The 15,691-nt window shown below is 40.1% G+C and overlaps 1 protein-coding gene across 2 annotated transcripts in view; it reads right to left on the bottom strand.

Annotated features, from left to right (window-relative positions):
• KIF5B (kinesin family member 5B) overlaps positions 1–15,691 on the bottom strand; it is a 62,206-nt gene that overhangs the window by 20,168 nt on the left and 26,347 nt on the right. Inside the window, exons 11-16 of one of the 2 annotated variants that reach the window (XM_039523885.1) lie at positions 15,194–15,342; positions 13,643–13,836; positions 12,674–12,742; positions 7,192–7,398; positions 1,487–1,630; positions 387–575 (exon numbers count right to left, since the gene is read on the bottom strand). In XM_039523885.1, the coding sequence (XP_039379819.1) occupies positions 387–575; positions 1,487–1,630; positions 7,192–7,398; positions 12,674–12,742; positions 13,643–13,836; positions 15,194–15,342 (952 nt within the window). The remainder of the gene's footprint in view (positions 1–386; positions 576–1,486; positions 1,631–7,191; positions 7,399–12,673; positions 12,743–13,642; positions 13,837–15,193; positions 15,343–15,691) is intronic. The other variant, XM_039523886.1, reaches the window with a different exon arrangement.

Raw genomic sequence — 15,691 nt, 5'->3', positions numbered from 1 at the left:
TGTTTTAAGATAATCTTAAACACTTTAGTGTATTGCTGATATTAAAAACAGGTTGATGAATATAACATTAAGACAGTTTGAAGAAACAGATGTCCGACTTCTCACTTGTTCTGCAAAAAGAAGTTCAGATCAAAACCTCTGAATTACTATTTTCAAAATCTGACCTGAAAAAGACTTGTGTAAGCTCGAAAGCTTGTCTCTCACCAACAGAAACTGGTTCAATAAGAAGATATTACTGCATCCACCTTGTCTGTCTATTTTCAAAATTCTATGCTATAGGTTAAGTGAGAGTAACCTAGCTACTGACCAGTAACTAGATAAACAACATAAGAATCATGTTTCAAAAGTGACTTGAATTACCAAAGCTAGAGTAATGCAACATTTACCTGTGAGATAAGAAGCTGACAAGCTGCCAGCTCCTTTTCATTTTCTTCAATTTTTTTATTGCTTTCAGTTTGAGTGCTTTCTAACTGCTTGCAGCGTTTTACCATTGTTTTCACTTCTGATTTCATTTTGCTAATGTATAGTCTTGCAACTGTGAATTCTTCATCTATCATGCCAGTTCCTTCAGGCTGCTGAAAGAAATTCAGAATTTGAAAGGTTTAAGTGATCAAAAAATAATTAATATTCATATTAAATATGGGATGCGGCAGCTCAAAGTGCAATCAGAAAACAGAAGTACCTAGTCCCTAGTACACAGTCATGGCACTGCTATTCTATTTCAGACCATGTTTATGGTAGCCACAGATACTATTTTTCATTTTCACACACAACTTTACCCCAGCCGCTTCCCACTAGAAAGGCTAGTATAAGTCATACTTACTTTTTTCCCCATCAAGAAATTCTGACTTGTGTTTGCCAAGCTGTAGGTCACTGCAAGTGTTTACAGGTCAGCGACAAACTCTTCAAAATAATTTAGTTTTTTAGTCTATTTGGGATTTTTCTAAGTGAACATGTGAGCATTTGAAAAGAAACTGTCTGAAGTGGAAAATGAAGTCGTCTTACACCCACGGGGAAGGTATAGGCAGCTGTAGTATCTTCTATACATGGCTTATTAGTTAACTCAATTACTCTGGAAGGAACAGCTATTCTAGAAGTAAAAGCAACCATTCCCGGTCAGTACTCAGTCTTTCCGAAGCAGGCACCATCAACTGTGCCAATTACATCTGGTGATTTAGCCATGTGGACTGAAGTGACTTAAGTTGAGGAATGTTTGCACTGTATTTGCATAGTTAGACTAAACCGCTCTCAGCCTTTGTACACTATGCCTTATTATAAATAAGTCAGCTATAAACACTGTATTAGCTGTAAAAGGCAAATACTAACACTTGGGTTCTCTTTATCCTCTCTCAGAATCTTACAGGAAGACATTTATATGGTTATAAGTGTTATAAATTACCCTAGTTATTACATCTTTACTACACTGAGAAGACCTAAACATGAATGAACATATGTATCATTTTACATTTGTGACAGTTCTCTTTACCTTTGCGTCATTATTTCCTACTGCAATTCCTATTTCCGCAAGATCTTTTAATAAGGAGGCCATCATCTCTGTTGCCCGTTTTTTCTGGTGGTTGGTCATTTCTTTAAGTTTCTGAAGCTCTGCATCTATACTGGCTAAAATTACCTAGAACAGGGGATGAAGGTGTAAAATTAGATTTTATCAGTTTCAATCTTTACATGGGAATATTTTTCTTGTTTTTCATCCAGCAACCTCAAAATTAAATTTGCTATTTTTTATTTAGATATTAGCAAAATCTTGTCCCTCCATTAAAGTGCCCCTATCTGGTAACTACATTGTGTTTTAAAAGTAACAGTTAAAAACCTGCAAGCACTGTAGAGTAGCATAATATGCAAAACAAAAAGTTTCAACAACTAATAGTATTTCACCAAAACTCCTGGAGTTCTTTTCTGAAAGACACAAAGCCCTTCAGCATACAATACACAATCCTGCAACTTTGCCAATGATTCTGCCAACACCCTAGAAGAGCATTTATGGTTACATTTACCAATGTGTGACAGCACAGGGGTTTCTCTTAAAGACATTAAAATGTGACCCATCCGTATCTGCTTTCTCTCACAGTAAGACATACATTCATCACTATGTATGTTTTGCTAGTGGGACAATTTAGATGTTTATCTGTTGTCCTCTGCACAGAAGCAGATCACATCTATTTCAGTCCATCCCTGCCGAGAGCTTTCTGAACAGATATAGCTGTGGGAGAAGTTTCTAAGTTGTCTTTTTGTGCAGTGCCATTAATTCTAGAGCATACATTCACAATAAAGGTATGACAATTTACACAGACTGAGGATCGGCCCATCCATGTGCAACCAACAGCTAACTCTAAATCCAGGGTTAGACTTAAACTGAAGAAGCCACTTTATGCCAATACCAGCTGCCAAACATAACATACTTCTTCGTTGTTCTCCAACCTTTATCAAAATTAAGTAATCCGAAGCACATTTAGGTTCAGCATCAGAAACTTATAGCAAAAGACTGCCTTTTCTATAGATGGAGGTAGACAGATACTGGATAATGACCCTAAGAGAACAGAAGGTTGTTTTAGTTTCCTTAGTCTTTGAGTGACTCCATCCATTCTCAGAGGTTTGCTGCCAGGTTCTTTACCTTCTGCTGAGTATCAATACAAAGGCTTGATGAATGTGGCCATACATGCCTGCAAGCATCAATGATAAATACTTATCACTATCACCTCAATCACCACAAATAACAAACAAACAGAGATATCAATGCATTATCAAGGGAACCTTGCACCTGATGTGTGGTCATGTCCACACTGTAGCATGTTAGTTTGTGCATTCTTTAAACAAAAGGTGCAACTTCTCCCCCAGTTTGCTGATATTTTAGTAGGAAAGACAGTACGAATGAATGTTGCCAACACTGCTTACTCTTATCTTGCATCCAAAGGCATCTTGGTATTCTGAATCATGGCTAGGGAACACTGTACCACAATGGGAAGAACAGCCTGTGATGTCCTAAATCCAAATGGTACTTTCTACAATTGAGTGTTCTGCCATATTTTACCAACTGATACAGAGTTCAGTATAAGGGCCCTTTCTGTGGGAAGTATCTCTGTTCTTGGTACTGTAATACCAAAGCCCTTGGGCTTTCCTGGACAGTCTCCATCTCAAATGGGATGGCTATAGCTACCGTTAAAACAAAAAATAGAAAGCTGGATCATCCTGGGGGAAACTGGTAGTTCTTGCCCTTCTGAACAGTAAACAAATTTCTAACATTCCTGTTCCTTAGCAGCATTCACTTCATCCCATACAAACATCAGTTTGCTGTAATAACTTGCAGCACAGTAGCTGCACTGGCAGCAACATACACTGTTTACAAAGTGGTCAAGGCAATGGCGTTTATGGTTCCAAGACTCAGTGCATGGGTACCAAAGCCAATGTACCCAGGTATTCCAGGATGTAGAGGACACTGCCCATTACAGCTGTTAGGCCAGTGCTTCAGTGCAAAGATCAGGAACACCGTCAAAGGTACCAGGCCTATCCTGAAGTGACCAGAAATTTTTGGTCTCTGAAGTTAAGAGCAGAGTATGGTACAAACCAAGCATGGTCTACTCTCAAAGATTAAGAGGGACAGAGGTGACATCTTACTCAAGAAAGCAGATTCAGGCACCTGAGGAATCAAAGCCTTGACAGAGCAGCAGAAATAGTGCATGGGATCCAGCTAGGTGTTTTACAATGATGAGAATGACACCAGAGCCTGCCATATTGGATTTATGGCACAAATATAAAGTCTCAAATCACTTAAGTCTTAAGACTGGTTTTTGAAAAAGGACTTGGCTAAAGAACTGTATGAAACCAGAGGAGCTTTCAGATGTGTTCACTGGATCATGGCAACAACTGTTAACATATCCCACAGTCAATCATGGGTGTTTCTGAAGAATGCCACCTGTCAATCATACCATTCTATGGCAGGCAAGTTAAAACTGTACTCTACACACTTAAAAGGCTCTGGCAAAAACTATTTTAAAAAAAGGTGGAGGTGGAAGCTACACAGAGGAGATTATTTACTACTTCTAGTAAAAATGCGAGGCCCATCCTTGTTGCTAAAGAATGATTTACTAAGATTAGAACAAAGCTTGGAATGCAAATAGTACACTTGTATCAAGGCAAGTTTCAGAAGCCCAACAATGTTCCAGTGAAGTTGGGATTAATAAGCTCAACATCAACTGCACGTTGTGACTCTCTGGACCTCAAAGTAGCACCATGAAACCCCTCATATTCACCACTGTCATATGATGATATGTTTTGTACAATGCATGCTGGTGAGGTCTCATTTTATATCCTGTTGGTTTGTATGTACTATCATTGTATGTGAAGTTATGAAGTATTGCCATATGTGTTACTGAAATATGTTGTGAGGTTGGGAGACATCCATAGCTGGCCTTTCAGTAGGGACAAAAGGAGCAACTATCACTGGCCAGACAGATGCTGATGGCCAATCAAGAAAAATCCACTCTCTCAGAGGCTTCTCAGTGAGGACAGCCTAACCCACCTCACAGCAAGGATCTTTCTAGCAGCTGGAAGAAAGTATAAAAGAGGGACAGTGATGTCATCACTTGGCCTCTCTTCCCCCATCTCAAAATCTGGAAGGTCATCTGAAAGACAGACTGAGCTGGGGAGATTGGTCCCAGGCTGGAAAGGGCATCCAGCCTGTGTACTGACAACTGTGGGCTGACTGCATGCTCTATTAGGGTGAGAGAGACTGATTTAAATCTTGCTTAGTCTGTTACAAGTTAAAAATAAATACACACTCTAAATTCTATTTCTTATGTAATCAATTTTGATCTATATACCTGCTACTTATAATCACTTAAAATCTTTCTGTAATTAATAAATCTGTTTTAATATTTTACCTGAACAGTGTGGTTTTGGTTGAAGTCCTTGGGGAAATCTCAGCTCAGATTACAAAGGCTGGTGCATGTCCACTTTCCTTTGACAAAGTGGCGAACTAATTAACGAGCTTGCACTGTCCAAGTGAGTCTTGAGCAATATAACACTGTAAATTTCCAGGGTGCAAGGCTGGAGTGATTTGTTGGTGGCTCTCTCTATGATTCATGAATGGCTCAGGGAGCATTCATGTAATTTAGCTGGGTGTGAGACTCCACATGCTGATGGCTGAGTGATCACAGCGCCTCTTTTGATCACAGGAGTTTTGCTGCTTGTCACGGGCATAGCTTTTTGAGAGACAGTCCAGGCTGGAGAGTTAAGGGGCAACAGCAGTCCCACAGTTCCAGGTTGTGCCCCAGGTATCCCCCAAGGGAGGCCTGAAACCAATTATCCCAATTTTGGCACAAACATGCCCAGAAGGGACAAGCCTGTCACTGACAAAGGGACACCAGTTGTCAAAACCTTGTTTAAACAGAAAATGTATACCCGAAACAAAAAAATTTCACTGGGGTATATGCAGCAATGTCCTGACACCTCACACCAAGTTAAGAAAAACTAGTGATCAGAGGATCCCACTCCTAAGAAACTTTTTTTTGTTAACTATAATCAGAAACTAAGCCTCTAAATGCAGACTGAAATTAGCAGATTCCCAGGCAAGAGGGATGCCACAGGCCTGCTGCTGAGCCCAAAAGTTTAGGATAACTACTGGAACTCCCAAGCTGGAGTCCTGGAGTTGGGTTCTTTGGAGAAGTGCGAATTTAAAAATATTTTTGTGCTGGTTCTAGATTGATCATTTATACGGTCTTTGTACTACTCAAGTTTGATAAAATCCACCTACAAAAGGATGGAGAAGCACTTTCTTCTAAAATTGTTCCAGTGTCAAATATTCCTAATTTACCAGCATTCTCGTTCTTAAAGTATCTGCTATCCACTCAACCTAGAATGTTTGGAGGGAAAAAAAGATGGGCATGATGGCAGATACTAATTGCTATTTCAAATAAAGCCCAACCAGCTTTAGGTTGCTGACAGTCAACAAATACTTCCTCTTATGTACACCTAGTCACCATAGCAGAGAGTTTAGAACAAACCCCTCAAGCTAGTATCCAGTTATTTACTCACTGGCACAGCAAGGAAGTGAAATGTAAATAAAGAAAGTCAGCACAGGGAAGAGAAGAAAAGAAAATTCCCCAGGCTGTAGTTCAGCTGACAGAACTAAAACGTTTCATGCAAATGAAGATCTAATTTGGTATCACAAAATGCTTTTTAATTAAGAAACTCTGCAACTGGTTGGTAAGGAAACAAATGGAAACGTCTATGTTGCCTGTATGAAACCACACCATTTTTATGTAAGCAATGAACACACAGAAAATTGTGTTACTAGTGTGATGGAAGCAAAGGTAAAATTCCTCCTAAAAAACAGAGTAGTTCTAGAAACTGAATCAACAAGAAAAATATTTTACCTGGGTAATAGTTTTGAAAAGTATTGAAAGAATCCACAGGAAAGAGGATTAAGTAGTTTTTTTTTTTTTTGGATGAATTCAAAACCTGACACACATTAGAACTTCTGAAGCAGCTCAAATAGAAGAAAGTATAGAGCGGAATCTTTCTCCACCTTTTGGTTGGTAATATACTGCTAACACCTGGACTAGGACAGAACAGACCCACAGAATGAGACTTGGACACCAAGAGTGCAAGGCAGGCAGGCACTTCTCTCATCAATAATACAGTAACTGCCTACTTTCCACCCTTAACTGCTGGTAGCCTTTGAAGGGTGATAAGTTTAATTGCCTATTGCATTAACGTGTTGAGAGTCAACACCTATCTCTGCTCACTTTAGGCAACAGAACTGACTGTACAACCTGCTGCTACAGTGACGTAACATGATTTTGACACCACTCCCCCAGGCAAATTGCAAAAATTAGCAGCTATGGAATAACTCCTCAAAAGGGCAACTCCAAGCCGAGGCTCCAGAAGGGAAATCTGAGTGGAAGATATAAACTGCATTTTCTATCTTTCCCATTAACTATGATTTGTTGTGCAAGCTACAGATCACATTAATATTTGCCAAAATCTGATTTAGATAATCAAATCAGAACTATTACAATTCCACATCAGAAATACATAAAGCTAAATTTCATGTTTTAACACTCAAAAAAGCCATTTAAAAGAGACAACATATGTAAGCAGCTGAAAAAACATGTTTCCTAATAACAAAAAAATTACATTACAGACATTTAGTAATTCCCTGCCCTGATTTCCTACCGATTTCTGATTGAGTTCATCACTAAGCAGCTCATATTCCTTTGCTTTGTCTTCTACTTCCTGAGATTTCTGATCATAGTTGACAGCAAGTTCCTCAAGGGCTTGTAGCACCTCTTTTACTTCTTCTTTAGAGGCATCATTTTCAGCCTGGAGGCGATTCAGCTCAGCTTGCATATTGTCTTGGTCCCGCCTGGTAGATGCTAGAAGCTACAAAAGCGATAAAAAAAGTAATAAAAACACAAGTTGTCACTTCCATGACATTAAGAAATGCAAGTAGGAGCCCAAACTTATGGAACGGTTTCTCCTAGAGTATAAAGCCTTATTTATTTAGAATGTGTACATGGTCTACCATCACGAAATAGCAATCCCTGAACTTATCCTGAGTACAACCGTATATTAAGAAACAGATAGTTTAACTATTTGTCAAGGATAGTAGACAAAGCTCATGTTGTATATTTCAATATCTGGTCTAACTGACAAGATCTGCATTTTTATTTACAGTTAACTATTAGTCAAAACCTGGGGGGTGGGGGTGGGGAAGAGTGGGAAGGCTTGAAAATCATATAGCAGATCTTCCTGATGAACTTTAAAGAAGTTGTTAATCGTTAGTTTAATTAGAATGTTCTAAACTCCCAATTGACTTAAACATGGTCAGTACTTCACCCTCTCTGTATTTTAATATTTCATTACTGAATAGGCACATGACCAAGCAGAATGGAGAGTTTTCAAAATATTGAAAAACCAGAGCTGAAACCATTTTCTGAAGTATGGTCAAAGTTGTATATGCTCAGGCCTTGTCTACACTACACAGTTTTGTCAACAAAAGTCAGCTTTCAATCGACAAAACAACGGAGGTGTACACACTACAATGTTCCTCCCGCTGGTTTAACATTCCTGCTATGCCGGCAAAATAAAATCACCTCGAAGAGAGGTGTAGAGCTTTTTGTGACAAAACGCAGTGTCAGTGTAGACACTGTGCTTGCTTATGTTGCTCTAACTGGCTTCCGGGAGGCGTCCCACAATGCCCATCATGACTGCTCTAGTCAGCAGTTTGAACTCTGCCGCTCTGAAGAAACACAGACATGCGCCCCCCTCCCCCGTTTAAAGGATTGAGAATTTTTGAAATTCCTCTTCACTCAGCATGGACAGTTAACACAGGACCTTTCCAGCTGACCATGCTGGCTTTTCACAGTAGACATGCTCCTGCGTGGAGTACACCAGAGCTGTTGGATCTTCTGGGTCTGTGGGGAGAGGAGGCTGTGCAGTTGCAGCTTTGTTTCAGCCATAGGAACTTTGATACCTACAGCCTGATTGCTAGTGGGATGCAGGAGAAGGGGCACGAAAGGGACATGCAGCAGTGCCGTGATAAGATCAATGTGCTGAGACAGACATACCAGAAGGCAAGGGAGGCCAACCGTCGCTCTGGTGCGGTGCAGAAGACATGCTGCTTCTACAAGGAGCTGCACACCATCCTTGGCGGCGACCCTACCTCAACCACCAAAAAACCCCAAGGATACTTCAGGAGGACTTGAGGCAGCAGCCAGCAGAGTCAACCGTAAGGATGAAGTGGTAAAGTGATAGACGAGGAAGTGGAGTTGGAGGAGGCTGTGGAACACATGACAGGATCATCCAGTGGTGTAAGTCAGGACATCTGTTAGACTCCGGAGAGGTCCAGCCAGTCCCAGCACTCCAGCTCTGGAGTTCCTGAAGCAAGGGATGCGAGCTCTAGTAAGCTTTGATTTTGCTTTGATACAGCACAGTGAGAGGAAATTGAGCTCATGTACTTTGTTATACAGTAGAGGAGGGATAAGACATAGAAATTAACAAATTTCTACGCAGTGCGGGCCCAGCGGAAAAGTTCTTTAATGTACACCAGCATGTCCCGAGAATCTGCCATAGGGATCTCTAGGAAATTTTTCTGTAGGTATTCTGCAATCTTCTGCTGAAAGTTCCTTGGCAGAGCTGCCTTGTTTCTCACTGCACTGTAGGAAACTGCCACGCCAACCGGAAATTATTTCTGCAGGGATCAGAGCAGCACACTGGCGAGCAGCATACAGCATACAGACCCAATCTGAAGCCGCATGCATGCAGGAGATGCATCCTGGGTTACCCTTCGGAGTAAGATATTTGATTATGCATGTAGTGACCCCTCTTTGCAAACTACTCAGACCCCTTTTCCCTTCTTGTTCATTCCCCAACCCCTCCTCCCCCCCAATCAAACTCACCACATTTGAGGCTCTCACCAAGCTGTGTGCTAGCAAAGGGACAGTGAGAAAGAGGTGTGTGCAACTTTTGTGATTCATGGCTCTGAGTGAATTCACAATACTGTCTCTGTTAATTGTTTCTTTGGCTTCTGCAGATGTGCCTTTGAGGACCCATTCCTCCACACCAGCGGAGTGCCTCAATCAGATAAGGTTGCAAACCAGAAGGAGTAAGGAGGATATGTTTCACAAAGTGCTGCAATCAACATATGCAGCATATAGCTAAACAAGAGCATGGAGGGTGACAATTAAGACTCAGGCTGGGTAGCCCGGAAAGGACACAGGCACAGGAGCGGATGATAAAGCTACTGGAGGGCCAGAGATGCTGAAGTCCCCTTTTAGCCTGCAATCAGAGCATATTCATGCATGACACCCCCTGCAGCCAATACAGAACTTCATGCCATGTCCTCTCCAAACTCCCCCACCACATTCCTCACATGTTCCCAGTCCCTCGCAGTACCCCGTGCACTCCAAGTACTGGTTTCGCAATGAAAGCTGCAGTTACATGCAGCTATGTGAGCCGTAACCGAGAGACTGTTCCTCATTACCATGTCCCATTTGACAAAAATTGCGTGTTTCGCCCTATTAAACTTTAGTCTTTGAAATAAAATTAGTCTATTTGTTTCATACATGTTAGTTGGTGCTAACATTTCAACACAGTGGCTATTGGCAGGAATATTTGCTCAGTACAATTAAAGCTCAGGAAGCAAGCACTATAGGGATTGTTCAGGGTTGCAAGTAAATATTACCAGGCCGAATGCATCACATAAAGACACATTACTGCGAATCATTGTCAAAATGCTTCTTCAAAGCTTCCCTAATTCGAATAGCCCCCTCCCTGCTGTGCCCCTCTAACTGCCTGGATATGTAGCAGCTCCAAATCAGTAGCCAGCTGATCTACCTCAGCGCTCCATCCCGAAACTTTTCTCCCTTCGCTTCGCAAATGTTATGCAGAGGACAGTCAACTGAAAATGATCAACCTGCCAAAAAGGCAGCACCAGCAATCTTTTAATTGGCAAAGTCACATTCAGTGGTCATTCGGCACCTGCTGAACCGCTCCTTGCTGCTGTCTAGGTTCCTGGTGTAAGGCATCAAGAACCACGAGAGAAAGGGGTAGATGGGATCTCCCAGGATTACTATGGACATTTCCATATCCCCCATTTGAATCTTCTGGTCAGGAAAGAAAGTCCCACTGTGCAGCTTTCTATATAGTCCAGTGTTCCTAAAGATGTGCGTATCATGCACCTTTCCTGACCACCCCACATTGATGTCAGTGAAATGGCCTTGGTGATCCACAATGGAGAAGTAGCCCTTCCAGTTGATGTACTCCGCTGAAAGATGGTCTGGGGCCAAAATTGGGATATTTGTTCCATATATTGCCCTGCTGCAGTTAGGGAATCCCATTGCCTCACTGCCATCCGCTATTTCCTGCACATTACCAAGAGTCACAGTCCTTCATAGCAGGTGGTGATTAATGGCCTTGCACACACGCATCACTGCAGCTCCTACAGTGGACTTTCCAACGCCAAACTGATTCATGGACTGACCAGTAGCAGTCTGGAGTTGCAAGCTTCCATATGGCGATCACCACTCGCTTTTCCACAGTGAGGACAGCTCTCATTCTGATGTCCTTGTGCTAGGGTGAGCTCCGCACACAGTTCCAGGAAGGAGGATCTGTGCATCTGAAAGTTCTGCAGCCACTGCTTGTCATCCCATACTTGCATCACGATGCGATACCACCACTCAGTGCTTGTTTCCTGAGCTCAGTACCAACGGTCCACTGTGTGCAGCTGCTCCATGAATGACAGCAGCAATCTTGAATTATTTCTTTCCATGGCAGGCAGCAGGGCAGGCACCACTGGCTCACAGCTCATGAAATACTGCAGAATCAGCCCCGTTGTGTTCATAATGCTCATCACCAAACTGGTCAGCAGTTCAGAAGCCATGCTTTCAGGCAGAGATGGTGGGCGCACAGTTAACAAGGACTGTTGAAAAACAGTGCAAAACGAAGCACTCACTGTGGACACATTCTGCCAACCCAAGTAGCGTTGTGTGGACATGCACAACTGATGTAATTAAAGTGGCTTCTGATCACTGACATAACTTAAGTCCCTCTTCCTCATCCCCAGATGAGGCAGTTGTAGTGAAGCCTATTTCGTCACCTTGGGACAATTTTAAGACTCATCAGAAGTTGTTGAGGAGGATGGCTATGGCCCTAGATATCCAACCAAAGGAGGTACAGGAAAAATCTCTCAAACTGGTGGACATTTTGACATCTGCGACTCCAGCCTGAATAGCTCTAATTAAGTCAATATAACTCTGTAGTGCAGACATGGCTTCAGACAAATATTTAAAATGAAGTAAATCTATTTTCTTACATAGGAGAGCCAGGCAAGGTTGCCCATGCTTCCCTTCTGTTTTCTCTAGCAATGGAATCATTTGCATCTAATATTAAGAAATAATTCAGTGACTGAAGGAGTTAATTTTTAGTAAAAATGTATCAGCTTTGTATTGAGATTAGATATTATTAACCTAATCTAAAAATCTGTCAAAATTAACAGAAACAAAAGGATCTGGTAAAGCTTTGTTTTTTAAATAAATTATACAAAATTAAATACTTTTGGTTGGCATTACACAGCAAGAGCAGATTCATATACAATTAATAAAAAGAAAACGTCCAATACTTCCAGCAAACCTAGATAAAAGGATAACGTATACAAATTATGATGTCACAACTCAATGCCTTGTAAAACTGAATAGTTTTGTGATCAAAATATGGTGGTGATTAAAATGAACACTACTTAAGAGGGTTTTTTCCTTCATTTCATATTCTTCCTACAGAGGAATGCAAGTATTTTGAAATTTCTAAAGAATGAGACTTCTTGATACCCATGGAAAGGTAGAGGAAGACCTACTGTGCCAAAACTCTTAACGGACACACTAAATTGGTAAAGGGGTTTGTGAATCTGTAGTTACTGACTGGCCAAAGTACATCAAACTGGGAGCTCTGGATAGATATGGAACAGTTAGATTCTGACTTTAAAACTAGAGAAGGATTATGATGTGGTAAATGAATAAACCAGTTTCCTTATATAATCATCCTACTTTCAGTTTACTGAAAAGTTAGTTATGACTTTAAGGTGGGTTTTTTCTGCATTATCCTCAATTTTTTTTTAATCAAATGAAAAACCCCAAATAAAATACACAATAGTGAAACTCACCTCTTCCTGATCCAACATTTGTGTCTTCAACTTTTCTACTAATTGGCTCTGCTGATTGATTTCTTCATCCTGCAATTAAAGCCAGCAATCCATTGAACAGTTTGAACACACAAAAATCTCAAATACACATTAGAAATCAGTTCAACCTTTCCATTTTTGGAAACAATCATCAAACTAAATACAAGACCGATGATTCATGGACTCAAAAGGGATATGAAAAATATATAGTAGGCTTCTAGCTTTAGATGCATTTGTAGTATTACCTTGCACCCAAGAGCAAAATCCTACCCCTTTGTTATGTCACAATGTCTTCTCCAAGTTCAAGAACTAGGACATGTGCCTGCTGTAACTTCCAAGTAACCTACTTGGGATGAAAATTCTCCTGACTTTAGATAAATTTATTACTTCAAGATATTTAGTACCGTAATATTATTTAAATGTTAGAGATATGTAACCAAATGTCATATTTTGTAAAATATAATAATGGACAAAATAAGCAACATCTCTCAGCTTTTCCAAAACATATTACCCAAATGTCAGTTTAATTGCGTATTACCTCCCCGTCCCCGACCTTTAGTATTGTATTATCACAGACATCCAACTATCAAGGAGCATTTCAACTAGTTGAATGCAGAACATTCTTCGAGACCACTCAACTCTACTCTGCCTACATCAGACTCCATTTTCATCTATTTCCTATGAGCTGCCCACTTTGCTTTGTTCTTTCTATCCTTTCAATCTCTGCCCCCGCCTGTTCAAATTGACAAGGAGAATGCCAATTAGTCCCAAATGAGGTGATTTTTCTGTTGTGTTTAATCCATGGGAACTGCAGTCAGACCATGTTATATGGATTGAGAACACCCACCATGCTCATTTGAACTAACAAATGAAGATTTGTCTGAATTAAAAATCAACTACGGTAGCTCCAAACATGCTTACTAAGAGATTTTATATTTAACAAGAACATACCTTGTCATCAAGTTGTTTGTATAATTTAGTGATTTCTTCATCACACTTTCTTCTTTCAGCATCAGTAAAATTACCAGTCACTCCAATTGTAGCAGCTGGTTTATCATTATTGATAGCAACATCCTTATCCACTGCAAAAGCTTCCAAGTTGGCTTTCTCTTTGTCAAACTGCTCATCAACTGGTACAACCTCCCCTTAAGTAAAAAGATTTTATAAATATGTTCTCTTATCACAGTTAGTTTAGAAATGTCTTTCAAAGTGAAGTATCCGTGAGAGGTTATATATGAGATAGTCCGTAGTTATGACAGGTACTAGTTAAATGATAAATAAAATATTCCAGAGAGTTTAAAGACCTGTGATATACAGGAAGTCAGACTTGATGAGCGAATGGTGGTTTTTGGCCTTAAATTTCACCCAGCTATTATTCCAGTTAATTACTGAGTAAATATAATAACTTGTATGCTTGAGTAAGCAATTTGTTTGACTAAAGCATAACTTCTAGAAAAGGATCTAGCTTTTATCTGAAAGACTGAGAATTTATGACTTCCCTTGATAGTTTAGTCCAGTTGTTAAATCACCCTCACTTAAAAACGTAGGTCTTATTTCTGCTTCAGCTTCTAGTTTGCGTCTTGTTATGCCTTTCTCTGGTAAATTAAAGAGCTCTTTAGTACCTAGCATTTCTCCCTGTGAAGGTACTTACACCCTGTAATCAAATCACCTCTCAATCTTCTTTTTGACAAGATAAATATATTGAGCTTTAAGTCTCTTGCTGTAAGAGGAGTTCTGTGTAAGCTTGAAATCTTGTCTTTCACCAACACAAGTTGGTCCAATAAAATATATTATCAATCACCTTGTCTGTCTCTGATAAGGCATTCTTCAAGCCCTTGAATTATTTCTACAGCTCTTTTCCACACCCACTCTAATTTTTAGAATGTGGACACCAGAACTGTACACAGTATTCTAGAGTCTATCACACCACTACTATACACAGGTCAAATCACCTCCCAACTCCTATAGTCCCTACTACCTTGTTTATACATCTAAGGATCACATTAGACCTTTTAGCCACAACATCACACTGGGAGCTCATGCTGAGTTGCTTGTCCACTATGATCCCTAGATATCATTCACAGTCCTTGCTTTCCAGGATACAGTATAGCCTGCATTCTTTGTTTCTAGATCTTTAACTTTGCATTTGGCTATATTAGAATGCATATTGTTTGAATGGTTTTACCAAGCAGTTAAATAGTGTCAATATTTAGTATATAAATATTAGTAAACAGTAACAAATAGTAATTACTGTTTAGTAAATACTATTTAGTAAATACTATTCAAGTTGAGTATTAATCCCTGCATAACCCCACTAGCCCTCCCACCATTCGATGATTTCCCACTGATGACTACTTTGAGATCTGTCAATTCAGATAAAACTATAAAAGAACTTCATCTGTCTCACAAGCCACCGTTTGGCCACGCCTGATCTAGTTTGACATATTCAACTATCTTCACTAAGCTAAAATTCAAGCAACAAAAAATGTAATAATTTCTTACCATTGCGCCATCTGTTGAGCTCATTTTCAAGCCACTGTATGGTGTTACGCAGTGTCTTGTTTTTCTCTTTTTCTTTTTCATACTTTTTTTTCCATTGTTCTGCAGTGAGTTCCACATTGACACAGACTGTGTTCTTAATAGTCTTAGCTCTAGATAGAAAGATCAGAAAATTAGCCGGGCTGAACAAGTCTGATACAGAGATTCCAGTCTACTCACAGCTTGGTCAGACTGATTCATTACGTAACCTATCCAACAGGCACAATATTGTGCCTGATGTGCCTTATTCTTCTTTCCACACACAAAACCTTCAATAACTGTGATAAGACAACTACACAGTACATCAAAAGTTAAGCAGTGAAGTCATTAAACATCCAGTCTACACTGCACTAATCAGTTCCCCTTCTAAACCACCATCATCTTCCTTCCAACCATCTATAGATAAGATCCATATGCTCGACAACCAGTGGGTGGCCTTAACTTCAGTCAAAGATAATTCCA

The sequence above is a fragment of the Mauremys reevesii genome, linkage group 2 (assembly GCF_016161935.1).
Source record: "Mauremys reevesii isolate NIE-2019 linkage group 2, ASM1616193v1, whole genome shotgun sequence".
Classification (NCBI taxonomy): Eukaryota; Metazoa; Chordata; order Testudines; family Geoemydidae; genus Mauremys; species Mauremys reevesii.
The sequence above is the reverse complement of the archived record's forward strand: the minus strand, read 5'-3'. Positions and strand labels throughout refer to the sequence as shown.